Source organism: Condylura cristata, unplaced genomic scaffold (assembly GCF_000260355.1).
Source record: "Condylura cristata isolate star-nosed mole 26May11 unplaced genomic scaffold, ConCri1.0 scaffold00063, whole genome shotgun sequence".
Lineage (NCBI taxonomy): Eukaryota > Metazoa > Chordata > Mammalia > Eulipotyphla > Talpidae > Condylura > Condylura cristata.
This window is the reverse complement of record NW_004567164.1, coordinates 443,983-470,927: the sequence shown is the minus strand read 5'-3', so window position 1 is coordinate 470,927 and position 26,945 is coordinate 443,983. Positions and strand designations below refer to the sequence as shown.

Sequence of the window (26,945 nt, the reverse complement as noted above, 5' to 3'; positions counted from 1 at the left end):
CAGCGCCCGGCCCCGAGCCCGCCCCCCTCGCCCCCACCCGGGTCCCGGCTCCTCGGTCTCCCCCGGCGCCTGCCCGCAGGACTCCGCGTTGGAGGTAGAGTGGGTTCAGCGGCCGGGCAAAGTGGGGCGCTCTCACGCCTGTCGTTCCTCCTAGAGACAACACCAGCAAGGATGGATTTACAATCTGCCGCGAGTGTAAGGCTCCTGCCATCTGTTAACTTTGAGAAACAACACAGATGAGTATTTAAATAGCCTTTATATGTGCCAGGCAGGCACTGTTCAAAGCACTTTGCAAACAGGAACCTTCTCACGGCTGTCCTAACCGCTGGGGCTGTTCCTCTTTGGTGTTTGCTGTAATGGCAACAGGAACTGCACATTTCCCTAGTCATGCTTGTAATTTAAATACCTGTCTCCTTTTTAAAAACTAGCCATGTGTGCCAGTACCTAAGAATAGCGTGGGGTTATTTTCGAAGTAACAATAATCAAAGATTTAAAATTATTTTAATTTGTAGGTCATGATCCACTAGTGGGTCATGAAGGCTCCTGGTGAGCTGTGACCAGTTTCTTAGGGGACCTTTTTCTTTTTTAATGAGTATTATAAAAATAATAGCATGGATCACATACAGTAGGATTTGTCAAGTTTTGTGAACTGTTTCAACTGTGTGTGTGTTATTCATGTGAATGTGTGTTCTGGGTATCAGTATCAAGTATTTGAAATGCCTCTTACTGAGGAATTGTGGTTAAAAAAGATTGAAAGCCTCCACCTAGAAATGGTGCTAATAAATTACCGATTCATTAATTTTTCAGAAAGTTACTTTCATTAATTACTATCCTGGCTAATAAACATGTCTCTTTATTAGTACTAATTTTATTTTACACACTCCTCACAAAATTTTATTTTGCTCTCTCTCCTCCTTTAAGGGGAAACACATTCCAAGAAATTCAAGGGCAAGGCTTCATTCAGACTCCATCTTTGCTTCAAATTATTAGAACTACTATTTCCTTCCTCTTAATGTCTCTGAACCCAGGCTGTGCCAATCAAGGCCTCCTCATTCTTCCGTCTTCACACTTTGGTCACTAGAAGCATCCATTTCATATTTCAACAAAACTATTAAAAAGCCAACAGTACTTGCTACTGCTAACACTTCAGAATTTACCAAGCGGCCAGCTTCTTTGTGCTGCGTGACTTTATCTTTAAAAATGTGAGAGGGGCCCTCCCTGATGGTGCAGCAGGTTGGGGCACAGCACTGAGAAGCTAAAGCCACTTCCGCATGAGTTCGATCCCCGCCTGCCCCGGAGGTGACCACATGGCGCGGCAGACCTCTCCTGACCCGCCCGCTGCTCCCCTCAGCAGTGTACTTCGTCCATCTGCCTGTTCTGCTCCCCGCTCTGTCTCTGGTGAAGCCTCTCGCCGCCCCTGAGCCTCTGACCTGTACCCCAGTTCTGTATGTACAAATAAATAAATCTTTAAAAAAAAATGTGAGAGGACATCAGTCTGGAAAGATGGATGAGTATCACCAAGAGCAGCAATATGAATCTAACTTTTCTTCTAGTGATCAGTGTTCACTTGTAATTTAACACCTGACCTTGGTGTTTTGATTTGGGATTTCACAGCCTAAGGGGCTGACGACCTGGGGCGAAGCCCCAGTGCAGAGCAGCTGGAGGGCCCCCAGCCCCAGACGCTCCCTCCGCAGGGCTTTGGTGTTGGCAGGCCTCTCAGCCCCCAAGTGTGTGTCTGCTCCTGATTTTCTTAACCCTTACTTTCCCTCTCATCTCTGTTTTGTTCCCCTTTTCTCCATGAATTTTAGGAACCACTTGAGCCGAACGTACTATAACTCCATTCAGCGAGAAACTTGATGCGAACTACTACTACCTTCCCGTTCACATGGAAACTCGGTGTAGTCAAGCTGATTTGTGTGAGCTGATTTACTCAGGCTGATCAGAAGTGGTCCCTTCATTGAAACTGCAGGTCATTCCTATTTTCTTCCCTGTGGTATCTGCGCAGCATTTGCAGTGGAGCATTCCTTTGCTGATTCGTGGCTTCATTAGCCAGAATGGCTGGCATGGGCAGGAATACTTCCAGTGCCAGCTAACAGAAAAGATTTTTCTACTGTTCAATTTTTTTTTTCTCTGAATTACTTTTTAGATTTTGGGATTCCAGAAGACGATCTCAAGGGGGACTCAGGAAGAATTGTTTCATTTTTTTGAATTTTATACTTAAAATGGCCACAACGTTGGCCCTTCAGACTCCAGAGGTGAAAGTAGAAGAGCACGAGGGGGATCGAGCCTCTGGGCAAGCATCTGGCCTCCTAGGAGGCGATAACCTGCATTCCGGAGAGATCTTCCGTCGGCGCTTCAGGCAGCTCTGCTACCAGGAGACACCTGGGCCTAGGGAGGCGCTGGGCCGGCTCCGGGAGCTGTGTCGCCTGTGGCTGCGGCCCGAGACCCACACCAAGGAGCAGATCCTGGAGCTGCTGGTGCTGGAGCAGTTCCTGACCATCCTGCCCGGGGAGCTGCAGGCCTGGCTGAGAGACCGTCGCCCTGTGAATGCAGAAGAGGCAGTGACTGTCCTGGAGGATCTGGAGCGAGAGCTGGACGAACCAGGAACAAAGGAGGGAATGTGGGAGAACAGAGACTCGTACCTGCAGAAACAGGTGGGCTTTCAGGACAAGAGGAAGAGAGGTGGGAGAGTGCTTTATGCTTGACTCGATGTGTGACAGCTCTGACTTCTCTTTTTCTCACTCAGTCAGTTCCTTGGGCCTCGTTTCCTCCCTGACGGCCCCAAGACAGCCCCTTGCAGTGTCTTCTCTGACACTTCCCAACTGTCCTTCATTTCCATCAGGTCCCAGCCCATGCTCATGAAGGGGGAGAGCCTGTGCAAGAGAAAGCAGCTCTTGGAGAAGCCCGGGAGTTGTCTGGTGGCGACCAGCAAGCCTTGCGAGAGCAGCGTCTGAGTACCGTGGAAGAGGTGTGCCCAGCTCGCGAGACTGGTGAGGACTAGAACTTCCTCATTCCCTGAATGCTCAACAGAACAACATACTCAGTTAGTTCTGCTGCATGCCAGGTGGGACATGGTGGCGATCGGAGTCGGCACGCTCCCCGTGCCGTGAAGAGCAGCCTGGGGACAGGGCAGCGGTGAAGGAGTGGTTGCCACACAGTGAACCTTTTCCCAAGGCCCCAGGAGCAGGCAGCCTGGGAGACACTGGGCTGGGCGCCAGATCACCCCCAAAGTGACTACGCAAGAAAGCAAGTCACGCTTTCTCTGGCTTTCCAGTGCATATACAAGTTATGTTTACACTGCACTATAATTTACTCAGTGTGTGAAAACACTGTCTTTAAGAAAAAGCAATGTACATACCTTAACTTACAAATGATTCCTTATTGCTAAAAATTGCTAGCTCTTATCCCAGTTTTAGTTCCTGGGCTGTTGGGGGGCTTGCCACCCTGGTAATGCTGCTGACTGGTGGGGCTGCAGTGTTGACTAAGTTCACTGGCTTACAAGGGCACCCCAAAACAATTACTAAGGTAATATCAAAGACCACAGATCACCGCATCACATGTAATTAATAGGATTGTCTGAAGTGTTGAGAGAATAAACCAAAGTATGTTGCAGAGATGTGACGTGAGCACGTGCTGTCAGAAGGTGCCGGCAGACATGCTCATGGGATTCTGTGATTCCAGGTGAAGCAGCTGGGGCCTGGAGCGTGGAGTTAGCACCAACGAAGGCACTTTCTAAAGAAATGAAATCTCTCGTAGAAGTACCCCGAACACTGAATGGTGATATTCAGACGCCTGAATGTCGAGACACCCCTGACCACGAGGGCAGGCTGGAAAGGCAGCGGGGAAGCTCTTCAGCAGAGAGGCCCTATGTCTGTGGTGAGTGTGGGAAAAGCTTCACTCAGAACTCCATTCTCATTGAGCACCAGAGAAGGCACACAGGCGAGAAGCCCTATGAGTGTGAGGAGTGCGGACGGGCCTTCAGCCAGAGGTCAGGCCTGTTCCAGCATCAGAGACTCCACACCGGGGAGAAGCGCTACCAGTGCAGTGTTTGTGGCAAAGCTTTCAGCCAGAACGCTGGGCTGTTCCACCACCTCCGGACCCACACTGGGGAAAAACCTCACCACTGTGATCAGTGCAGTAAGAGCTTTAGCCGACGTTCTGTTCTCATTAAGCATCAGAGAATTCACACTGGAGAAAGACCTTACGAATGTGAGGAATGCGGCAAGAACTTCATTTACCACTGCAACCTCATCCAGCATCGGAAAATCCACCCTGTGGCTGACTCCAGCTAGCTCTGTGCAACAGCGGGGCAAGGTTTCCTGACGTCGAGGCGATGTCTCGAGGATGCTGCTTCTTTGTCCTCGAGAGACAAAGTTTAGTCCTCTGATGAGAAACTTCAAGGAAAACTGTGCAAATGTCCTGATTTTATGCTGACAGAAGCATGATGGTATCTTGCAACATCTGTCAAGCTCTCTGCTCAGCGATACAGCTTTGCATTACTCGATAGGGTCGCGCTGGCTTGATCAGCACAGACACACACAACAGGCAGGTTTTCTAGCTGTACTTAGGACAAGTCTTCATGGTAATTTTAAATTATATGTTGCCTGAATACAAAATAATGTCAGTGGTAGCTCACTGAATATTCAAACAGTTAAAAATAGCTGCAGTGACATCTGTAATGTAAACTACTTGAAAATTTTCCATTTTCACAGGCTTTCCCAGTTTACTTTTTAACTTAACAAACAGAAGATGCCTCCTCCATAAATATACAAAAGGCTTCCCCTACAGAATTTTAGTACTCGACTTTCAGTGAGGAGCTAAGGAGTTAAACCAGCCTTGTTACTCGCGGCTCAGTGACTCATCGTAACAATATTGTTCCTGATTTTAAATTTGTGCAAATACCAAGAAACTTTTGCTAAAAATCTGCTATGTCACTTTTCAGATCTTTGTTATGAAAATAGAGACTTTGTATCTTTACTGTGACATATGACCATTTTCAGTTTTTGCCTTTTTTCTTCATTTCACCTTCTATGAAAACATTCAAAGAAAATAAAGTATGATGAATCCTATGTTGATTGCTTTTTTAACGTGCAGGCTTCTCAATATTAACATCTTAGTTCACACATACAGAAACTTGTTACCTTAACATTGAGCATCAAGCTTTCTGTTAAGCCCAGGAGACAAAATGGAAACTGGATGGTAGTAGCAATCTGGATTGGAATGCCAAGTGCAGACTCATAGAAACACTGTGAGGAACGTCAGTGCCCTCATTTGACAGAATATGGAAACAGAGGCTCTGAGAAAGAACCAGAGACCACACGGTTAGTTCAGAGAGCTGGAAGTAGAACCCGGTCTTATAACTCCTCGTGCACTAAGCTACTACAAACATCCTATCACCAAAAAGAAATTACAGGTATATGGAGCTTGTGGGATTAGTAAATCGTGGGAATTTTGTTTTTTTACTCAGCAACCCCCCCAGCCTCCCCCCATCCATATGTTTGAACACACATGCTTCTCTGTTTACAGTGGAGTTCTGGCCAACACTACCCACTCACTCCTCATTTGAGGCTTTTTTTTTTTTTAAATATATATAGTGATTGTCACTCTTTAATACTTAAAAGGTCCCTGTTCTCCTCGCAGAGACCATTCATCAGTTTCTTATGTATCTTTCAGTGTTGATGTAAAAATAGGAAATACAAATATGTAATCCTGTTTCCTCCATTACACATATTATTTATACTCTTGTACACTTTGTTGTTTTCATGAAACTGTAATCTCTAGATTTCCTCCATCATAAAAGTGGATAATATTTTATGTCTTGGTGCTCTGTCATATATTTGACATACTATAGATGTAAACTCACTATTTTAAGATGACGTCTGTCTTACTGCACACTCTTTCCTCTTTCGTGTCTTTCTATTTAAAAGATAACAACTTCCACCTGAGCTAGGAAACAGGCTTCGGGCACCAGAATGGCCCGTGACGCTTCTGTGGCGAAGCAGTGCTGTGATGGGCAGTGGTTTCCTGTCACGTATGTGCTTTTGTTACTATTTGGCTAACATGTCAACCTATTTGTGTCATTACTTGTAGCTAATTGTAGATATTATCAAAAATCTTAAATTCTTCCAAAAGAATATCTTATTGTGTCTTAAGGTTAATTATTTCCAAGATTTTAGTGTGAAGTTAAGGAACATATATACTCACATTTGGAATAAAATCAACTTCTCCAGCACATACAGATTCCATGTACCAATATCAGTAATATATTATTTATAATCTGTGTACATAAGCATCATAAATACTTTCCCATGTGCTGAAAAAGAATGTTTGAATAATTCCATTACATGAACAGATCAGGTTTTTAAGGGACAGATTTCTAATGTACAGAGCTCTAAGCGGCAATGAATGTTACATGTTTTCTGCTTGTTTTTTTTTCCAGCAACTCAAAATTCTTACTTTTCTCAACAACTGGTAAAACACTAAGAAACAAGAGGTGTTATCTGCATTGTAGAGACTGTTGTGCCATTCAATGCATTGCTGCTTAGCATGATTAAAAACGACTGCTGGTCACCAAACTAACTTCCCTTGTTTTCTGATACTGTGGTGATTTTCTTATGTGAAGCTTTTCCCTAGGATTATTATTAGTTTAGAAACACCTGACTCACAGATGGTGGCACGTAGACCAGGGACTGTTCTAGTCCTGTTGGCCAGTTCTTAGTTATCTCCTTTTCATGTTTCTAAATTTCCTTGACTTCCATCTTTTTTATGTGTCCACTGAAGTCTCTAGCCTTGATGTCCTTTCAGTGTTTTCTGGACCACCAGTCAAGGTTTTATGGCTGAGTCATGCAGAGGAAACCAACTAAGCGAGTTTAACCACTGGCTGTTGGGGCTTCCTCCTGCCGAACACCGTCAGGACCATGGACAGTGCTCGCTCAGCAATGGCTGAGAATCTCGCAACCCAAACGTGTCTGGAGCAGCAGATGGTGCCCTGGGACGAGGCATTGTGCCGGATTGTTTCAGAACTGATCGCACTTCACCTCTGTAACTCACTGCCTGTGGAGGAGGCACCTCTCACCGCTGCCGCACCATGACCAGGGCCGCCCCTGACACTGCCCCTCCAGCTGCCTGCAGGTCCCCAGGGGTGAGTTCAAGGAGGCTGAAGGCCGGGAGCCAGGAGACTCATGTCCCAACCATATTTTGTATCTGTCAGTGACTCCTGCTTCCTGTAGCTGACAACTATCGTTCTACAGCCTATCTACATTAAGAAACTATAATTTAGTAATGCAAGACTGTGTAATAGTTTTCCAGTAAGATGAAAATTAGCTCTAAGGAGATTTTAAAATAAAAGTTTTTTTTTAAAAAAAACTTTTTCTGTAAAATAAAATTCATTATAAAATGTAAGTATTTTCTGGTGGAGCAAGTCTGAAATATACAAGCAAACTTACATGTGGCTCATTGGTCCAACACTGAATTAGTTGTTGGGAGAAAAGTCGATTCTGCGCAGGGAGAGATGGAGGAGAGAGGAAAATGTTTTAGGAGGACAAAACAGGGAGAGTCCAGGCCCATCTGCTATCTGCTCAAGAAGCAGGAGTTTCCCAGCTAGTCCCGGTCATGGAGTTCGCAAGGAGGTGATGAGCAGCCCGGTGAGGCAGGCGCCCTTGAGACAGCCTTCAGCTCTGCTCCAGCACCTAGCCTTGGTATAAAAAGCAGCACGGAATCTCAAAGTATATTATCATGCTGTAGCTTTTCTATTTAATCCGAATTATCATCTTTAAAGGTGATTTTAGAGTTTAGCCCATCTTGTACACATGAGAAAAGTGAAGTTCAAACTGGTTAAGTGCTTGCAGTGATCTATTTTTATTATAATTAAAGATGTTTAAAACAAAACAGTCACTATGAATTATTTGTAGTTCTGTAGACAGACACATTTTGGACATCTGCAAACAGCAGCAACAATATGGGGTATACATGAAAAAGGAATAAAATGTGAGGACCTAAAAAAGGAATCAGAAGGCAGAAGTAGTTGTTACCACTCTGGACTAGGCCAGGCCCGGCCTGGTGGCACACGGGGTTAGCCCAGCACTATGAAGCTGCCCAGAGTTCAGTCACCTGCCAGGGAGTGACCCAAAGGATGCAGCAGACCTCTCCTGTCTCCCCTCAGCAGTGTGTTTAAGTAGTGTGTTTCTGCCTGTTCTGCTCCCCACTCTGTCTGGGGAATCCTCGCACCCCCTTCACCTCTGGCCTGTACCCCAGATCTGGTGTGCATGAATAAATCCGAAAAAGAAAAACCGTTCTGGGTTAGGCCAATAAATGGTGCCAAAGGAAACAGTAAAAGGCAGATGTCGAGGCAGAATGAGCAAGACACAAGCTTCATCTTCACACAACTTATTAGCAACCTGTCCTCTCAACTGATCTGAGAGTCTTCAGTGTGCGAAGCAATGAAAACAGTCTCACTGCCCTTTACTCCCGACTCGTGTTCCTACTTTCCCTGAAAAGTAGAGCTGGGAGAAGAACAACATCTGTAAGTCACTGTGATTTTTTTGTTTTTAGGGCTCATCAGACACACTCAGATCCCATGCCAGCTGCCTGTGCTTATGGTGAAGGCCTGTTTCTCACACACCTATGAGAGAATTACCTGTGTGAGGTGTGGTGTCCTCGCCACCCTCCCTACCCCCCAAAACTGATGGAATCAGTTTCTGAGTGCAAGGTCTGGGCACCTGCTAGCTTAGCAGTGGTTTTCAGACATGAGCCACCTCTGAGTCACAGCCATGCCTTAAGCGTCAGCCACACACTTATCTATGCGGCTCATAAAGCCATGGAATGGCAGAGCGCACTGGAAGGAAGACTGGGAGGCTCAGGTCCTCACCTAAGCCAATAGCCAGCACCAGCCAGGTCTAAGGCAGTCCTGGTTAGCAGGTCTGTTAGGTCAGAGAGGGGTGGGACAATATGTCCACAAAAACTAAAAACATCCCCCTACAGAACAAAACAACCCCCCCCCCCCATGAAAACAGCTGGCTAAGCAGAGGAAGCCTCTGTGAGAATGGTTTACTCCTCCAGATGAAAGACTCAGGGTGCTGCAGGGGTCTAGGGACCGATGGAATCACCCCCCCCACCCCCAGCCCCCACGGGTGTTCTACTCTAAATGACAGCGGAAAAGCGGAAGAGGGGGCACTGGACCAAGAGCTGGCAAGGATAAGGCAAAGGGGAGCCACCTTAGCAAGTACCTAGGGGGGAAGGGGACCAGGCATTGTGCCAATAGCTTCACGACTGATCCCAGAAATGCAATGACTCTGCCTCCACGCCTGTCACCGCTGCAGGCACTATGGGGGGAGGGTGTCCCGTCCACAGCGGCTGTGGAAAGTACAGGCCAAGAGCAGGTCCCTCGGCACCCCGCAGGGGGGCTCTTTTGTCAGAAAATGGGGAGAAGAGTCGCTGTTCATGCTGCAGAGACACTGGAAGGGCAGCCCACAGGCGGGAGGGGAGGGGTCGGGTCGTCACTTGTGGGCTGACCACCGGAGGGCTTCTGGGCTGCAAAACTGAACAACTGAACTCACCGGGTGGCTCAGGAGCCACAACCAGCAGCTCCCTGACGGGCTCTTATTCCCCTGGTATTCATGTGCATATATGATGTCTGGAAACTTCTCTTTCGCTCTTGGGTCACGATGGGGCTTTGGGTTATATTTAGTAAGGCTTAGTTCGCTTCAACTTCAGTTTTCCAAACTCAGTTCGGGACGGGCTTGACTTCAGGTCTCGGCGGCCACCCCGCCGCCTCGCTGTCCGCCGCTCCCCGCGCCCAGGCGGAGCCGGCGAGGGCGGCTTTCCCGCGGTCGCGCAGGGAGAGCAAGGCGTGGACCTCGACCTACAGCTGGCCACGTTTGCGAAGGACGTAACGACAATTCACAGGATGTTTTCGTGTGAATCAGAGTCCTGGGCGCGGACACTCCTCGGCCGGACACGTCCACTTACCCTCTAGTTACGTCTACAGCGCTTCTCAGTTCCAGGGAGGTCGGATTTATCTGCCGCTGGCTGCCGTTCCCAAGCCAAGTAACGTTATGTCCAATGCCCACGTCTCCCAGACTCGGGGGGTCCAGAAAATAAAAGCAGCCACAGATTTTGCACCCCCTCCTCCCCGCCATGTACCTTCGTGAGAGACGCCAGAGCCAGGGGGCCGACTCGGGGACACCAGACCCGGGGGCCGGACACCAGACCCCCTGGCGTTTCCCCGGACTCCGGAGGCCCCATGGCCTCTGAGCTCGCGCGGCGTCCGGCCGTTTCGAGCTCCGCGCTCGCGAAGGCGGTGGCCGCCAGACGCAGCGGCCTCCCGAGCGCCTAGAGAGGACCGGAAGGGGAGGGGACGGGGTTGCTCGGCGACTGGGCGCGGCTCGGTGACGCACTTCCGGCCTTTGTGGCGCGTCGGTTGTCGGGGTGATTTGACGCCGCTACGGGTCTGGCGCGGCCTGAACCCGGGAGGTGAGTGTCAGACCCTGGGCTCCCGGGAGAGGAAAGGTCCGGGCCGTGGGGTCGGCGGGGAGGGGCGTCTTGGGGAGACCCCTGATAGGGGGACCTCTGTAAGGAACCCGACCTGAGGAGGGACGGAGGGCGTCCCCCTGCCGGTCCGGCCTTGTCCCTATGAACTAACTCGTGTTCCAAGTGCGCGGTATTTGTCGCATCCCCTTATTAATATTTCCGAATCGCAGCATCTTCACTTGTCACCCCTCACCAGTTCTGTAGGTGCATCTCGAGCCGGACACCGAATCACAGAAGGCCGGGACGACTCAACATTGGGACTTGCCACAGACTTATGGATACACCTTTTTCAGTGTTGTACAGTTACCTGATTAATTTTATAACATGCCCTGATCTTTCCAGTGTTGTGCAATTTGGTGATAGGGATTTCCTGAAAGGGAACAGGCAAGTACTTGATCTACAAGTCATGTGTGGATGGCAAGAGTTACTCTAACATCAAAAGCAGCATTGAGCAAGTAATGGTCAGCTCTTGTGGCCCAACTTACTGTCCCTGTTCCTGCGTCACATTCTTTTATGGCCCCATACCTAGGACTGATTTTTTCCTTCTCTTTGCTCCCTGGAGCCTCTATTAAAGAGGCTCGTCATGTGATATTTTAACTGGTATGTCCTATTCTTGACCTAAAGTTACTATATATCGACTATCTGCCCATCTTTGAAATCACTATTTATTTATTTGCTTATTTCTTTTCTTGGAATCAACACTTTATTTCAAATGGTACAAAAGTCAGGAAAGTTACTGGGGGTATTCTGTTAAGTTTCCTTTCTCTTGGAGCTTTGCCTGGTTCCCCAGTGGCTGCCCTTCTTTTGCCATAAACTGTGCTGTCACAAACGCAGAACTGGTCATGGGGTACGGCAGTAAACGTCTACCCTGCACTGGAATCTGTGGGGCTTAGCTGAGCTGGTGGGGCTGCACAGCAGATCACATGTTAGGGGCTAGGTGACTGGGGGGGGGGGAATGTCATCTGCTCCGTGGGGATGATTTCGTTCTATCTTGTGTGTCTTATCATCTTAAGCCAGCAGGCCTCCTCCCGGCAACCATAGAGGCAAGGGCGAGCAGATGCCATCCTACAAGTACTTTTTTAGCTTTTGCAGTACACTCTGGTGTCTCCTTGACCAAATCCAGTCTCAGAGGGAGGGCACTGCCAAGTGCATGCTGCCCGGAGAAGTGATGACTTGGAGGCCATGAATGTCTCCTACCTTACCCTTTTCCCAGCCTATATCAATGAAATCTTACACGTACTTTTTATTAAATGTTAGCATTTTTATTTTTCCTATACTTTGCTTTCTTCCCCTCCACTGCTTCATTATATCCACTAATACATAATGTTTGCCATCAGGTGTATCTTCCTAAGAAAACTAAATCCGGGAATCTTAAATCAGTTACCCTTTCACACCAAGCTGGAGTGAGCCTTTTAGTTCATCTGAGCATGGCTGCCACAGAGGAGCCAGATGGCCTTAAAATTGTGAAAGTGGAGGATGACACCATCTGGGACCAAGAAACCTACCTTCAAGAGAACAGCCTTTCTGGGCAGGAGACTTCCCGCCAACTTTTTAGGCACTTTTGTTACCAAGAGACTCCTGGTCCCCGAGAAGCCCTGAGCCGGCTCCGGGAGCTGTGCCACCAGTGGCTGCAGCCAGAGACCCACACCAAGGAGCAGATCCTGGAGCTGCTGGTGCTGGAGCAGTTCCTGACCATCCTGCCCGGGGAGCTGCAGGCCTGGGTGCGGGGGCAGCATCCAGAGAGCGGGGAGGAGGCGGTGGCTGTGGTGGAAGATCTGGAGCGAGAGCTCTGTGAGCCAGAGAATCAGGTGAGAAGAGAATGCAGCTACTGGACACTGCAGGCAGGGTGAAATTTGGTGGCCCGACCTGGCAGGCTGTGGCCATGTATTAGTCTGTGTCACAGAGCAGTCCCAAGCCCTAATGGCTTTAAAAAAAGAAGACATTAGCTCACAGTTTCTGAGAGTCAGAATTTGGGGAACTACTTAGGAAATGCTCTCATGAGTTTGCAGTGAAGATGTCAGGCGGTTTCTGTTGGTTACCTCCAGATTGACTGAGGCTTTCTAGCATGGGGGTTGGCCAGGGGGGCCTCAGTTCCTTACTGACTTTCTTACAGGAGGTCTCAGTTCTTTTCCACATGGGTTTCTACCACAGGCTCAATGAGTGTCCAGGAGACAGTGAGACGAGGGTGAAGCCACGTGCTACTTAGGTCTGTTGGGATCGCTGACCATCACACCTACTTTATAGACTGTTCAGTAGGAATCAGATACTATGTACAGTTCATGCTGAAGCAGAGGGGCCTAAGGTCAGGGTTGAAATGAGGAAGTATCAAAAAGCTTGCCAACATACTATAAACCATCACTCCACTGTGAGCAACTCTTGTCCTCATCCTCTGCTCTCATGTATAGAGCTGTACTCCAGGCTTGCCACAGTTCAGTTTGTCTATAAAATGTTCTGTTTCCCTATGATCACATCGGTATTAGCTTGTGGTCTCGTAGGCCTTTCTTAAGAACCCAAGTATACCTTCCTGCCTTCAGGCCCCAGACCATAAACAGAGACATTCGGAAGTGTGCTTAGAAGATGTGGTTCACTCGAAGGCCAAGCAGGACTCAACAGCCATCCAGCTTCAGGCCATGGTGACACAGCCCAAATGTGAACCCTTTGATCCCCACAAATGTGGAGAACAAGGTAAGGATGTTATGGGCCTATTCAGGGGACCTTTGGTGGCTCCACTGGGTTATATTAAGACTGAACTCTGGAGCCAGATTCCCTTGGTTGGAATTTAAGTGTAGCCATTTAGCACTGTGTGATGTTGGGCAGGTCAGATAACCTGCCTATGCCCTCAGCTTATGCATCTTCAAATGGGGGAAAACATAGTATCCCAGTCAGAGAGGTGTCTGAGAATATATATATATAATAGAACACGTAGAACCATGCCTGCTTTGTACAAAGCACTCTGAGTGCTGCCTTGCATACCTCACTCCTTTCTGGGAGCCTCACCTTCCCTGGGCAACCCGCCCCCCCCCACACCACCACATTCCAGCAGTACCAATGACCTCTTATTGTGCTGGTCTTAATATCCACATTCAGCCTTTCTTTATATTACACTGTTGGTTGTGATTCCTACAGTGTATGTGCCCGATGTGCATCTGCCCAGTCCCCATTCTGTGGGTTATACTCCTTCATAAAGGAGAGAGATAAAACCGTGTTTGATCCATTTATTATTGTAGATGACAAAACTGTTTCTGAACATCGGGAGTTGGCATCAAAACAAGAAGTCCTAAAAGAAATGGAATATTTGGGGAATAGCAGACTCCAAAGAGATGTCCCTTTGCATGCTAAGTACAGAGAATCTTGTAAACCCCAGAGCAGGGTAGAAAAGCCGAGAGGACACCGGCCTGGAGAGAGATGCCATAGATGCAGTGAATGTGGGAAAAGCTTTACTCAAAGTTCAGTTCTTGTTCAGCACCAAAGAACCCACACTGGGGAGAAGCCATATGAATGTGAAGAATGTGGGAAGACCTTCAGCCAGAGGTCAGGCCTGACTGAACATCAGCGGAGCCACACGGGAGAGAAGCCCTATCAATGCAAGGAGTGTGGGAAAGCCTTCAGTGCCAGCAATGGCCTCATTCGACACAGAAGAATCCACACGGGGGAAAAACCGTATGAATGTGAAGAGTGCGGGAAGGCTTTCCGCCTAAGCTCATACCTCGTTCAGCATCAGAGGATACACACTGGCGAGAAGCGCTATCGCTGCAAGGAGTGCGGCAAAGCCTTCAGTCAGAATGCAGGGCTTTTCCAGCACCTCCGAATCCACACGGGTGAGAAGCCTTACCAGTGTGGTCAGTGCAGTAAAAGCTTCAGTCGGCGAACGCTCCTCATCAAGCATCAGCGGAGCCACACTGGCGAGAGACCGTACGAGTGTGATGAGTGTGGGAAAGCCTTCAGCCACCACTGCAACCTCATCAGGCATTTTAGAATCCACACGGTGCCCAAATTGGACTGAGTCCCTGGATCCTCCAGGGCTCCACGTGGGGGCATCTTGGAAAGTAAGATTTTTCAAGTTGCGTATTCTGTCCTCATCACATTTATGTTGTTTTGTTCTGTGTAGATTGTCTTCATGTCAGGTACCGGGTTCCTGAGGTGGGTGATGGATGTGGGCGGGGTCAGACTGCCTCCATCTACCCTATCCCTGGACTGTCTTCCCTGTGGGAGCCAAGCCTTACCTGCAAGTCAGCTGGAGTGGAGGGGCTGCTCTTGAATGATCTCGAATGTTGAACAAGTCTCAAAGGCTGCAGTCAAATTCTGAATCAGAATTTCAGGAGACAGTGTACTTTCAGATTGGGCAAGGGCACAGGTACTCAGAGGTGAGGTGGGGATGTTCTTTTGCTTTTTGTTTTCTGTAAAAGTTATAGCTGAAACATTCTTAAGAGTTTCGGGGCGAAGAATCACTCCCATTCCTGCAGGTTGTCATCCCCTTGGGTTCTCCTAGGAGCAGGATGGGCTGATCCCATAGGTGCTTTCACTGGAAGGGATGGCACACTTGCTAACCCGGCAGCGGCAGCGTCAGTGTGAAACGAGTAGACGCCATGCTGCAGCAGTCCGTGTCCTACAGGATGTCAAACTCCAGATTCTATGTGGAGGTCATTCCCACCTTTAAGGTTTCCAGTTTGAGATAAATAATGAAGATGATACTTTAAAACCTTCACAGTGTACCTGTTTTACTCAGAGCCTCTGCTGTCAACATCTGCCACTGCCTTCTGGAGGTGAGCCAGCAGCTCTGAACGCCACTGCAAACAGCCTCCATAGAGGGATGGAACCTCTGGCCTTGATTGTCGCTGGTGGGGGGAGACCAGCAGGTTGAGGCCGCTGGCCTAGCTCACAAGCTCCAGCACCAAACCGCCTAGCTGTTCACCAAATCTGTGAGCTGGTGACTTTGGGTAATTTACTGAAATTCCCCCATGCTATAGTCACCCCATCAGTAGGAGTTCCCTTCTCATATAGTACCTAAGATTAAATCAATTCAGACTTGTGAAGCATTGAAAGAGTAGCTCTCAGTAACTGTGCACTGCAATTTACAGATGACCTCAACTCTGAAGACTGTAGGTGGAACTATGCCGCGGTGTTAACACTGAATAGGACATTAAATGCCTCTGCTGATAGTCTTATCTCTCCAGTCAAAAGCTGAATCAGAATTTCCAAAGACAGGAAACAAAAGTTCAGGAAATAAAAGTTCAGCTTAACAGTATCCTGGTCCTTAAGAGTTTATTTAAAAATAAAAATAACCTGTCCTTAAGAGTTTATTTAAAAATAAAGGCGCATGACAGTGGGTGTGTAGGTACATAGCCTTGTGTATGTATGTGTGCCCATGTGTGTGTGTGTGTCTTTCCTTATGCTTAGGAATCATCACCCCCAAGCCCCCTGGTTATTTCATGTGTGACTAGGACCACTAGGTTATCAGATCATCCAGACACCTGCTGAGTTTTAGAGCAACTATACCACACCTGGCATCTTGTTCAGCTAGATTCCAGTGTAAAGGGTCAGAATGGCGCCCCACTGTCTGCTGGCTCATGGGGTGCACCGTAAGCCTACCCTCCCTGCAGGGACCCCCCACCCCGCCTGCCTCACCTGAGTGTGAAGTGCTCCGAAGGGCAGTAGGCAGGTGGGTTTGGGAGCAGGGCAGAGTCCGCTCCTCTGACAGGCAGATTCAGCCCCATGGTTGCCGGGGAGTCTGAGCAGTTCTTGGCAACACTGGGGAAAAGCCACTGCACCTGTGCCTTCCTGGGCCTGCTGTGGAGAAGCCAGGTGCCCAGGGAGAGCAGGCCAGCCCCGGCCCTGGCAGTTGACAGTCCAGCAGGAGAGAACAGGCACCATCAGTAAGTGACACAGTGTGTTGGGAGATGACAAAATGCTTTCCGGTCAGAGAGCGAAGGGACAAAGGGGTGGGGCTTCATAGGAGGTCTGGGCCAGATTCCTCCTGGAAGCATTTGGGCAAAGATTTGGAGGTGAAGGGGTCTACTCAGTGCTACCTGGAAGGAGGGAGTTCCAGGAGATGGATTTGCCCCAAGGTATGGAGGCCTCCCCACTGGGCTCCGCTCTCAGTCACCGGAACGAGGAAGCCTGGCTAACTGCCTGTCTCGGACTCCAGCCAAATCAGTCGCCTGAAGCGTCACTTGGGTGCCTGCCTGCGGGTGAGGCGACGGAACCCGGATTCCAGACTGACTCCCAGCCAGTGCTCTTGCCTGCTCAGTGCCTGGAAACTGCTTCGCCACCTGGAAATCAACACCACCTCTTTACCAAGGCCTGGCGATGCCACCGACTGGGCAATGCCACTGACCTAGGGCTGGGCAATAATTTTCAGTGATGGGCTGTGTCCTAAAAGCCTTGGGGGAGGCGCATGACCTGGATTAGGGGTGGCAGAAGTGGCTGGGCTCCCTGGGGAGGGAGGAGGGCAGTGCAGGTACCTGGGAGGCAAGGGACCTGCTAGACAGAGGGGCTGGGAAAGGGGGGACGGAGAAGGGGAGACAGGACCGGCTTCCCGGCAGCACAGTGTGGCTGTTACTCTCTGGCTGTGAGACTGTAGCCCTCTCTGCTCTGGTGAAGTCCGGCTGGCCAGGGGCACGATCTCAGGAGACAGGGCAAGCAGGGGAGCCCTTCCCTGACTCTCTTGGTGCCTCCCAGATCACCAACAGAAATCCATGTGTGGTCAGCGGGGGCTGGTGTGGGGCTCGGACTCTGAGACATGATCCCAGGCTGCTTCTAGACAGAGTTCTACTGGTCTCTTTGTGGCAGAAGCTGCGATGGACCCGAAGTGAGAAGCCACCAAGATGCAAGGCCCTGGTTGCCTAGAGACGCGGCGGAAGAACCAACCAACGGCGCGGGGAGAGGGGGTGGGGGGATGAGGACAGGTCGGGGCGGGGTGTCCCAGGTTTCCACCCGCAGTACAAGTCCGGGTGGGTGCTCTCTGTTCGCCCCGGGGGGCTGACTGGGCTTGCTGGGGGGAGCAAGTCGGCGTTTGGGGAGGGGGGGATAACCACGACGCCTCCTACAAATAAAGGCTCGCCTCCTACAAATAAAGGCTCGCAGCGCTGGCGCCCACCTGCAGGCGCACAGCGGCCACCAGCCTCCTTTCTAGAACATGCTCTCCCAGCGCGCTGGCTAGTCTGGAGCAAGCCCCAGGGCGTGTCACCTGTCCCTGTCCCTACTCGCTGCTGCGCAGACTTGCAGAGCCGCGCACCTTCGCCCATAAATACCCGACTCCTTTCATCGCGGCGTACCCAAGGCACCTGTCACCTTCCAGCTCTGATTAACGTCACGACTTCAAAATAGTCCTTTGGACCAGGGTCCGCGGGCTGGCGCCCGGCTGACAGGGTCGGGTCGTTTCTCCTCAAGCTGCTCCTGCCTTCCACTTCCCCCGACTGCGCCTACTGGGGTGTGGGGGATGGGCTTACCCTGGAGCTGGCTGCTGCCTGCACTGACCCTTCCCCTCCTGTAACCTGACCACGTCCTGGGAATGGCTGGCTCTGTCCAAAAGCTTCCACACCATCAGCCCTCCTGCGTGACCAGGAGGTCACGTTCCTTTAACGAAATGCTGCGTATCCATAGGCCACTTGGCCCTTTGCGCTTTGTCCTCTGTGAATGCCTCATTGCTATCCTCTGTCTAGTTTTCTTTTGAGCTTTTTAACTTTTCCTATCGGTGGGTAAGAATTCTTTGTTCTGCATATCCCTCCTCACGGGTGTGGTATACACACACGTCTGGCTGGATTTTTTTTTTTTTTAAATTAGGCTTACCTCTGAAGACCAGGTGCTGGGGGGAGGGGGGGCGGGGGGGGAGTGGTCTCCCTGAATCCCAGGTCCCGGGCAGAAAGAACCTGCTACTAAGTCAGAACAGCACAACTATGGAGAGCCGGGGAAGCCTGCAGTGGCCAGGCCGCTCCCTCCAGGACGGAGAAGGGCGACAAGCCAAGGTGAACAACGGCAGCCTTACACGGTCACGGGAATCCAGAACCTTCACGCCAGGAGGTCCACAGGCAGCCCCGGGCCTCTGCTATAGGGCCTCTGGCTTGAGGGACCCCCCCCCCCACATCCCGAGGAGCTGTGCCCCGGGAGCTGTGAGCAGGCGCATCTCGTAGGTGTGGGGCACCCCCCGCCTTGCGGGCGGTCTTAGCAGCTGGCACCAGACTTGGCACCATCCCGCGGGCACACGACACTGCCCGTATCTTAGGAACGGCACCGTCCAGAGGAAACCACCGCCCAAGGAGGCGGGCGCCCCGCTCCCAACGCCCATCCTCCGCTTTCATGACACTTCCAGTGCGGCAGCATCTGTTCAGCAAACGATCGCCCACATCGGACACCAAAGCTGAGCGTTAACAGAGGCGCCCTGGCGTGTGAAGCTTCACCTAAACACCTGACTTTGGAAATGAGTGACCTATCCCCTCATTTCCTCATGTCCACCAGGTTTGCTCTGGGAGCAAGAACGACCTCTCGTGAAGTCTGTTGCTGCGGTCGGCGCTGTGCCCGAGCCCAGGCCCTAGTCTGGCAGGTGGGCGCTGCGCTCCAGGTAGAAGCGCGCCACGTGTCTCCGGAAGTCCAGGAGGTCCAGCGAGGCGGCCGGGCTGCAGGCCCGGTGCAGCTGCCACGCGTTGCCCACAGCGGCGTCGATCATGTAGTTCACCAGAACCGAGTACCACTTCCTGCCCCTTATTCGCACCTTGTACCTGGAGACCGTGCGCTCCATCTCGGCCACCCCTCCGCGGCACTCGGCATACAGCGCCACTATGGACGGCCGGCTTACGCGAGGGGCCTCCCCGCCGCCCGCCGGGCCGCCGAGCTCACTGACCGGCCCGATGCCCGCGGCGTTGGAGCACAGGCTGACGACGCCCTCGCCGTGCCAGCGACACACGATGAGCTCCTCGTTTTCTTCCACCCGGAAATCAAAATACCCCTTCTCCGTTTGTTTCATTTGCTCTGCATCCATGAGGGGGCATTTTTCCGTCCTGTTCTCTTGAATTATTCCTGTCGCCTTCACCCCTTTCTTCTTCAAGGTGGACATCAGCTTGACGCTCGTGAAGAAGCCATCGAAGCACAGGTGATAGGGATAGTGACCTCTCTCCAAAAGGACGTCAGCAAAATTCAGCACTAGGTTGCCGCCTAGCCCGAGCTCAGGATCCCTGGTGGCCAGAGCGGACTCCTCTTGGTAGGGCTCAAACCAAACCAGATAACCCCGAGCGGTCGTGCCGCACCAGATTTTATAGCCGACCCGAAGGGGTTTCCCGCCCGGGCACTGGCCGCTGGCGAAGCACTCACACATCGTCTTATCAACGCAGTAGTATTCTTCCAGGGGGGCATACAGGAGGAAGTTCTTGTTCATTTGCTTTATGAGAGGCCTCAATTTCGTAAACTTATCGTTTGGGTCCAGGTGGCCGTTATCTGCAAAATGCAGGCAGGACAAAATCAACTCAAACCTGTCCCTCCTAACTGCCTCTCTGGCCTGGTCCTGGTCGACATCAGCCACGTCCCAGTACATCCCCCTCCGCGGGTGCCGCACCACCCCGCTCAAAAGCAGGATGCCGAACACACACCGCATCTCCTGTGCCGTCACTTCCAAGTGCACATTCTTCTGAAAAGCGTAATTATTGGTTTCACTGACGATCAAGTTGAAAGTTTCATCATCAAAAAACAACTCAAAGAGCTCTACCGGGCTCAGCTTTTCACTCTTGAGGCTCAAGAGCCTGGTATCCAGGGCTGACCAGCCAGGGAGCGTGGAGCGGATGTCTCTCCGGACCCAGCTCTCCTTGGGGGCGGCTGCCACCTTTCGCTTTTTTTGAGCAGGCCGGCTCGCCAGCGCGCCCTCTTGCTCCACATCTGAGTCGTCAGAAAACGCCAGGCCTTGCAGCAGCTCGCTCACCCGGGCTTGGTCTTTTCTCCTCCCCTTTCGGGTGATGTCTCCTGCGGCGTATTCCAAAGATGAGACGTGCATCCGGGCCCACAGGTCCCCCTGGTGCCGGCCCCTCAGAGGGTTCAGGTGTGCGAGTGACCTCTCAGGAGGGACAGGAGCACTGTCAGGGAGCTGGGGTGCACACTCTCTGGGGAGGAGAGAACACGAGCACAGAAATCCTCAGTCTTGCTTGCTAGTGAAGGGTAGACCCACTGACACGGAGGGATGCTCTGGTTTGCTCAGGGTTACCTTTCAGTCAGTTTCCACAGGGAGGGAGGGCTTTGTCCAGACCCTAGAGTCCTGCCCTCCCCACCTGGCACAACCCGTGGCTAAACTGGGTGGAGGAACAGCAGTGTTAGGGAGGAAGTTCCTACTGTCCTTGTCGGAGCAAGTTCCCGACACTCCCTGCTCCTCTTTGCCCCACATCCTGCACGCAGGCCTGTGCTGAGGGAGGTCGGCTTCGTTCCTCTGCCGCCCTGTGCCCAAGCACCTCCACCAGGTGTAGCTTGGGCTTCCGGAACCATGTCTTAGGCTTATCAGTGTCTCTATCAGTTGGTTCTTGAACAAGGAGGCTGTTATTTACTGGGAACTCCTCTCACCTCCCACAGAATGGGGAACGTGAAGGGTTTAGCTTCTCCTAGTTTCAATTCATCTGGTAGACACACTACTGTGAGGAGAAACAAGAGAGGAACTCTGAATTGCTGCCCTTGACCTGATTTTTACGGCGTTGACAAGGGAGCAAGCTAAAATGACTAAGGTGAGGAACACTCTATACACAACTCTCTGCTAACTGTAGGAACTGGCATTTCATTGACTAGCAACCTAGTGATAAATGGTTTGGAGTCAGAAGGTAGGAAGTGAGAAAAGCAGTGTAGCAATGTTTTAATATGATTTATTGTTTTAACATGATTTACTGCAGTTTCCCCTTCTCACTGAAGCATTTATCATCCCCATGACCTTCTGTGTCTGCACGTGACCTACCCAGCATCGCGGAGTCGCTCACTTCAGGCACCTCCTGAATCCTGCCGTTACGCCAAATGCTCTCCCTGCAGACTCCTAGACTCTGTGCCCCCACTTTCTTCCCGTCCTGCAGCCACACCTGCAGTCACCCTCTCGCCAAGTGGGCTTCTCTCCCTCTTCTGCCTTCTCTATCAACAGCTCCACGAAGACACAGGGCCAAGGGGTGGAGTGACCAGACAGGTACGCTGGGACGGGGGTGCCGCTTGGGGGCAACTGCACGGCCTGCAGGCCCGGCACGGGCCCGTCCATCGCCAGGTCACGCCTTCGCTGGGCCCCGTACGACCAGGGAAATGGCAGCGGCTCTTCTCAGCCTGCCCAGGGAAACAGACTTGGGACAACCGGGTCCTCGGCTCCATTTCAATTTCTCCTCACATCTGCAGAATCTGTTCCACTCAGCACCAAGGACACTTACCCGGTGAAGGTTCCCGAGGGCTCAGCACCTTGCTCCGTGTCTTCAGAAGGTTCTCGCTTTGCATCGAACAATCTGTCTTTAGTCACATCTCCTTCAGCTAAAATAACACATTAATAGTTTACATGTCACATGTGATGTGCACTTAGGAAAAAACAATCTCTGGAGTGAAAAACAGGATTTAAATAAACAATTGACGGGTGCCTGAGGAAAGCAGTCTCAGCCACTGCATAAGGTGTGCAGTGTGGGGAGCCAGCGAGCAGAGGCTGGGGGAGGGCCTCCTGGGGCAAAGCTTATTTAAAGTAACGTGCGCATGCACAGCAGCGTCTCCCAAGGCGAAGAGAACTTCCGCTGAGCTTTTAAAGAAGGGTCAGACAGAGGAATCTTGGGGCTCCCGGGTATGCCTCAAGGTGACAAGTCTCAAGGGTGACAGGGCACCCTTGATGGGGAGAAACCAGCAGCAAAGGAGGCGTCGTTAAGGAATGCAGGGAGTATGGGGTGACCACAGAAGACGACAGCAAGAAGCTGAGCGCCCAGCGCCCAAGGAAGGTAATGTGACTGGGAGGCACGCAAAATGGCAGGGGCTGAGGCTCTGGAGGCAGAGGCCAGACGAGGATGGGAGGGCGAGGCCCAAGGAAATGCGAGCTCCCAGGGCCAAGTCACACTGCTGACAGGAAAGGCGGGCACTGGCAAGGGACCAGAGAGGCCTGTCCTTACGCGTCAGGCTGGGGCCGGCAGCCTTCTCCCAGGCAGAGCTCCCACAGCGGTTCCTCTGAGGCAGGCTCAGGGGCGGCCCTTCCTCTGCAACAAAGGCGGCTTCCTCCTCAGCCTTCACTGGCACCTGCAAGGCAGAGCGGTCTCAGGTTCTCTGAGGCCAGAAGAGGTCTGGCGGTGAAGGGTATTGAGGGCTACACCGAAGACCCCTGGGCAGGGCATGCGCTCTCTCAAGGCCAGGGGGTCACTCCCACACCTCTCCCGGTTTGTGGGGGCTGTCAGCAGGCCTTAGGGGCCTTGGCTCGGGGACACACCACCGCCCTCCCTCCACCAGCACCTGGCTTGGGGTCGCTGTCTTCACGGGGCCTTCCCCTAAGACAGTCCTCGCTCCTCCTGCACAAGCTCGTCTTAATGTCTGCTTCCAAGTCACACCAGTCACCGGTGCCGGGGGCGTGGAGTCCAACGTGTCTTTTGAGTTCAACCTACATCATCATCACCGTTTTCAACTGAGGTTATTTCCCTCTCTTCACCTGGCCTTTTATTATTTGACACAGCACTAGTTTTCATCCTAATGTCCACCAAACCTCTTTTCATTTCCTAGACTTCTCCCATCCTCTTACTCCTCCACAGCTCAAGTGTGTGGATTACGCATTAGTACAGATGGCTTTACCACTGCATCTGGCCTAACTGTGTCCAGTACTACTCTTGTAAAAAATTACTTCTTCTGGCCCTCCCTGGTGGCGCAGCGGGTTAAAGCACAGCACTAAGACGCCTAAGCCACTTCCGCATGAGTTCGATCCCCGCCTGCCCTGGAGGAGATCTACATGGCGTGGCAGACCTCTCCTGACCCGCCCGCTGCTCCCCTCAGCAGTGTACTTCATCGATCTGCCTGTTCTGCTCCCTACTGTCTCTGGTGAAGCCTCTCACCGCCCCTGCACCTCTGGCCTGTACCCCAGTTCTGTAGGCATACATAAATACATCTTTTAAAAAAAAAGACTGAGCAAGGAGATGAAAAGTGACTTAGTAGCAGACTGAGGAGGCCTCAAATTTTTAAAGCTAACTAACTAGGAAAATTACCAGACCATTATCTAGAGACTATAGGGGGGCAGGGGAAAAACTAGAGCCCATTTGAGAGGAAGATGTGAAGTCTTGTGTTGACTACTCGGAATTTTCCTGGTCAACACCAAAAAGTCAGCGGTTGTGTGCAGGACACTGAGGCCTGAGTGTGCAGGGGATTGGCTGGCTGTCAGCTGGGGAGAGGAATCAGAGATGCTCAGAAGACTCCATCCCTGAGCACTGGGCAAGTGAAGGTGCCGTCCAAACCTGACCCCCGAGGCGGGTCGGGCCCCAGCACGTGCAGGACGAAGCAGTGGCCTGTGATCAGCATGGACTCCGGATGCGGCCTCTGTCGTGGGTGATGCTGTGACAGGGGAAGGCAGAGGGACTGTGCCAGCGGAGGGCCCAGTGACGTGTGCGAGCCCGCGAGGTGCGGGAGGAGGAGGCCGGAGGGGGAGGGCTGCTGCCAAGGCTCCCGTGGCCTGGGCCCTGCTCACCTGGCACCCGGCTGAGTTAGACCCAGGTACTGCTGCCTTGTCTCTGGGGCTTTCTTCCTGGAGAGGGGCTGATCCCAGGGGAACAGGCCCTGAGGAGGGAGGAGACAAGAGTCCTGAGTGAGACACCACACTTCTGGCACTTTCAGAGTCGGGGTTCAAGTCCTTCCTCTCTGCCCTAACTCTTCCTTCTGCCCTGGAGCGTGGGAGGCATGCTTCCTAGCTTCAGGGTGCCGGAAGGGGGCTGGCGTGAGCTGGGAAGGGGCTCCCCCAGATCCTGTCACACCATCCTTAGGCCGGCTGCTGTCTGGCTTTGCCACGAAGGGCAGTGCTGAGCTCGGGCTGCGGCTGTGACCACACCCCAGAGGCAGGCATGTCCCCCACAGCCCAGGGGGTCACAGGCAGTGAAGACACAGTGAAGACGCCGGATCCAACAGCAGCTGCATGCTGAGGCCCGAGCCTGTCTATCGCATGAGGAGGAGGGGCAGCTAGCCTGGGAAACTCATCTTCAGTCCACCTGGTATCAGGTAAATGGAGAAATGTGCCAGGGTTATAACTAGCAGGCAGGCCCGTGGCCAGAATTCTCTAGATATTTGGGAGAAACTAAGAGGCTATAAAAAGCCCATGAGAGGACTGGGCAAGCTTCCTTGGGGAAGAGAACCCACCAAGGCTCATAGGAGGCCAGGGGAAGCCCCTGCCCAGGAAGATGCTGGAGTCCAGCTCTCTCCACCATCTCGCACGGGGTTGTGACCTTCAGCTACATGAAAGAATCCTCTACCCTTGACCGCTATTCTCTGTCCTTCACCTGTTCTGACAGCTACTCACACCGCAACACCCTTTCCTCCTCCAGTCACGATGAGATGAAACTGATTTCAGCAGATGTATGTTCATCGTCCCACATCAACCCACTGACGTGGGGGCGCATCTTGCTTCTGCTCCACTGGCAATTCTTCTGCCACCCCCCACCTCCCACCGGCTCTTCCCCCCAGGATGGCAGAACTCCCAACCACTGTGAGACTTCTTCACATGACCAGGTATCTGGAGCTTTATGGCAGCTGTGGTTTCTGGTTAGTTAAGAAATATGACCCAAGGAAGCAGGCAAACGCCAGGGTTGCAAAGGGTAAACAGCTCCAGTAGTCTCAGTTCCAGACATTTTACTTTATCATTTTATTTTATGATCCTTTTATTCCACACTCAGCCAACTATGACCAATCACCAATGTGGTGACTGTGGTAAGTCACAAATAATTTTGTACATGAATTTTCCAGGGGAGAGAGAGAGACTCATTCTCAACAATTTCTGGGAAGAAAATGGCAGCACCCTTCATCACAAAGATTAAAAAGCTTTGAACTCTGGGCCCTCCCTGGTGGTGCAACGGCTTAAGGCACTGCACACATGAAGCTGCCCGCAGCCACTGCAACACGAGGACACGTTTGATCCCTACCAGGGAGTGACCCACTGGGCGCCGCAGACCTGACGTGCCCGCTGCTCCCCTCAGCAGTGTGTTTCAGGAGATCCACCTGATCTGCTCCCCACTCTGTCTCTGGCGAATCTCTCACCTCCACCCCCACAGTTCTGGCCTGTAACCCCAGTTTTTGTGTACATAAATAAATTTTTTTTAAAGATTTATTTATTTATTCATAGAGTACTGGGGTACAGGCCAGAGATGCGCAGGGTGAGAGGCTTCACCAGGGACAGAGTGGGGAGCAGAATAGGCAGATCGACGAAGCACACTGCTGAGGGGAGCAGCGGGCGGGTCCGGAGAGGTCTGCCACGCCATGTGGTCTCCTCAGGGGCAGGCGGGGATCGAACTCATGCGGAAGTGGCTTAGGCTTCTTAGTGCTGTGCTTTAACCCGCTGCGCACCAGGGAGGGCCCCATAAATAAATAATTAAAAAAAAAAAACACTGAACTGTGGTTTTATAAAGTTTCTATGAGCTTTCTGTGTATAGCTGGCCCCTGAAAGACATAGTTTGGACTTGTAAGGATCCAGTGATACTCGGATTTTCTTGTGAACCGATGATGTGCACTTAAAAGTGTTGATAACCTCAACACAGTACTGTCCATACTTTCTTCCTGGGGATTTCCTTAGTAACACTCTTTTCCCTCCAGCTTACCTGACTGTAGAATTCTGCCTGCAATTCATGTAACATGCAGGGTACGTACTAACGGTCTGCATGCTGCCGGTAAGGTTCCCGCCTGCAGCAGGCTATTACAAGTTAAACTGTGGGGGAGTCAAAAGTCATATTTGGAATTTCAACTATGTGGGAGATCAGCTCCCCCACTCCATCACTGCTCAGAGGTCAACTGGACTTCTGTGTGGCCTGCTCGATCCCCTGCAGACTGCGGGCCACAGACTTCGCAACCCCGCCTGGCTTATCCCGGAGGTGCCGAGCTGACTATGACCAGAGGGCAGGTGTATCTGGGGCCGAGACCTGGACACGGGAGGCAAGTGCCCTGACACAGGTGGAGGGGGAGGGGACCTGCTGAAGCCTAAAACTGCACTAAAATACCTGAAAGATAAGAGGCCCAGCACAAGTCCAAGAGAATGGCACCGTGGCGGCTAAAGTAACAGGAGGCCTCAAATTTTTAAAGCTAACTAACTAGGAAAATTACCAGACCATTATCTAGAGATTATAGGGGGGCAGGGGAAAAACTAGAGCCCATTTGAGAGGAAGATGTGAAGTCTTGTGTTGGCTACTCGGAATTTTCCTGGTCAACACCAAAAAGTCAGCGGTTGTGTGCAGGACACTGAGGCCTGAGTGTGCAGGGGATTGGCTGGCTGTCAGCTG

General features: G+C 51.6%; 2 protein-coding genes across 2 annotated transcripts in view; one reads left to right on the top strand and one right to left on the bottom strand.

Annotated features, from left to right (window-relative positions):
* The first annotated feature begins 1,430 nt into the window (after nucleotides 1–1,430).
* On the top strand, nucleotides 1,431–17,581 carry ZSCAN31 (zinc finger and SCAN domain containing 31). Its single transcript, XM_012734642.1, has 7 exons — nucleotides 1,431–2,654; nucleotides 2,843–2,990; nucleotides 3,682–4,291; nucleotides 9,974–10,044; nucleotides 11,785–12,335; nucleotides 13,062–13,212; nucleotides 13,755–17,581. Exons 1-7 carry the CDS (start codon nucleotides 2,223–2,225, stop codon nucleotides 14,528–14,530), a joined length of 2,739 nt encoding a protein of 912 aa, XP_012590096.1. The 5' UTR covers nucleotides 1,431–2,222; the 3' UTR covers nucleotides 14,531–17,581.
* Nucleotides 17,582–18,353: 772 nt separating this feature from the next.
* The window catches only part of PGBD1 (piggyBac transposable element derived 1), a 10,985-nt gene continuing 2,393 nt past the window's right edge, over nucleotides 18,354–26,945 (bottom strand). Inside the window, exons 2-6 of the mRNA XM_012734645.1 lie at nucleotides 24,158–24,246; nucleotides 22,942–23,086; nucleotides 22,608–22,731; nucleotides 21,894–21,990; nucleotides 18,354–20,609 (exon numbers count right to left, since the gene is read on the bottom strand). Of these exons, the coding sequence (XP_012590099.1) occupies nucleotides 19,055–20,609; nucleotides 21,894–21,990; nucleotides 22,608–22,731; nucleotides 22,942–23,086; nucleotides 24,158–24,246 (2,010 nt within the window). The 3' untranslated portion in view covers nucleotides 18,354–19,054. The remainder of the gene's footprint in view (nucleotides 20,610–21,893; nucleotides 21,991–22,607; nucleotides 22,732–22,941; nucleotides 23,087–24,157; nucleotides 24,247–26,945) is intronic.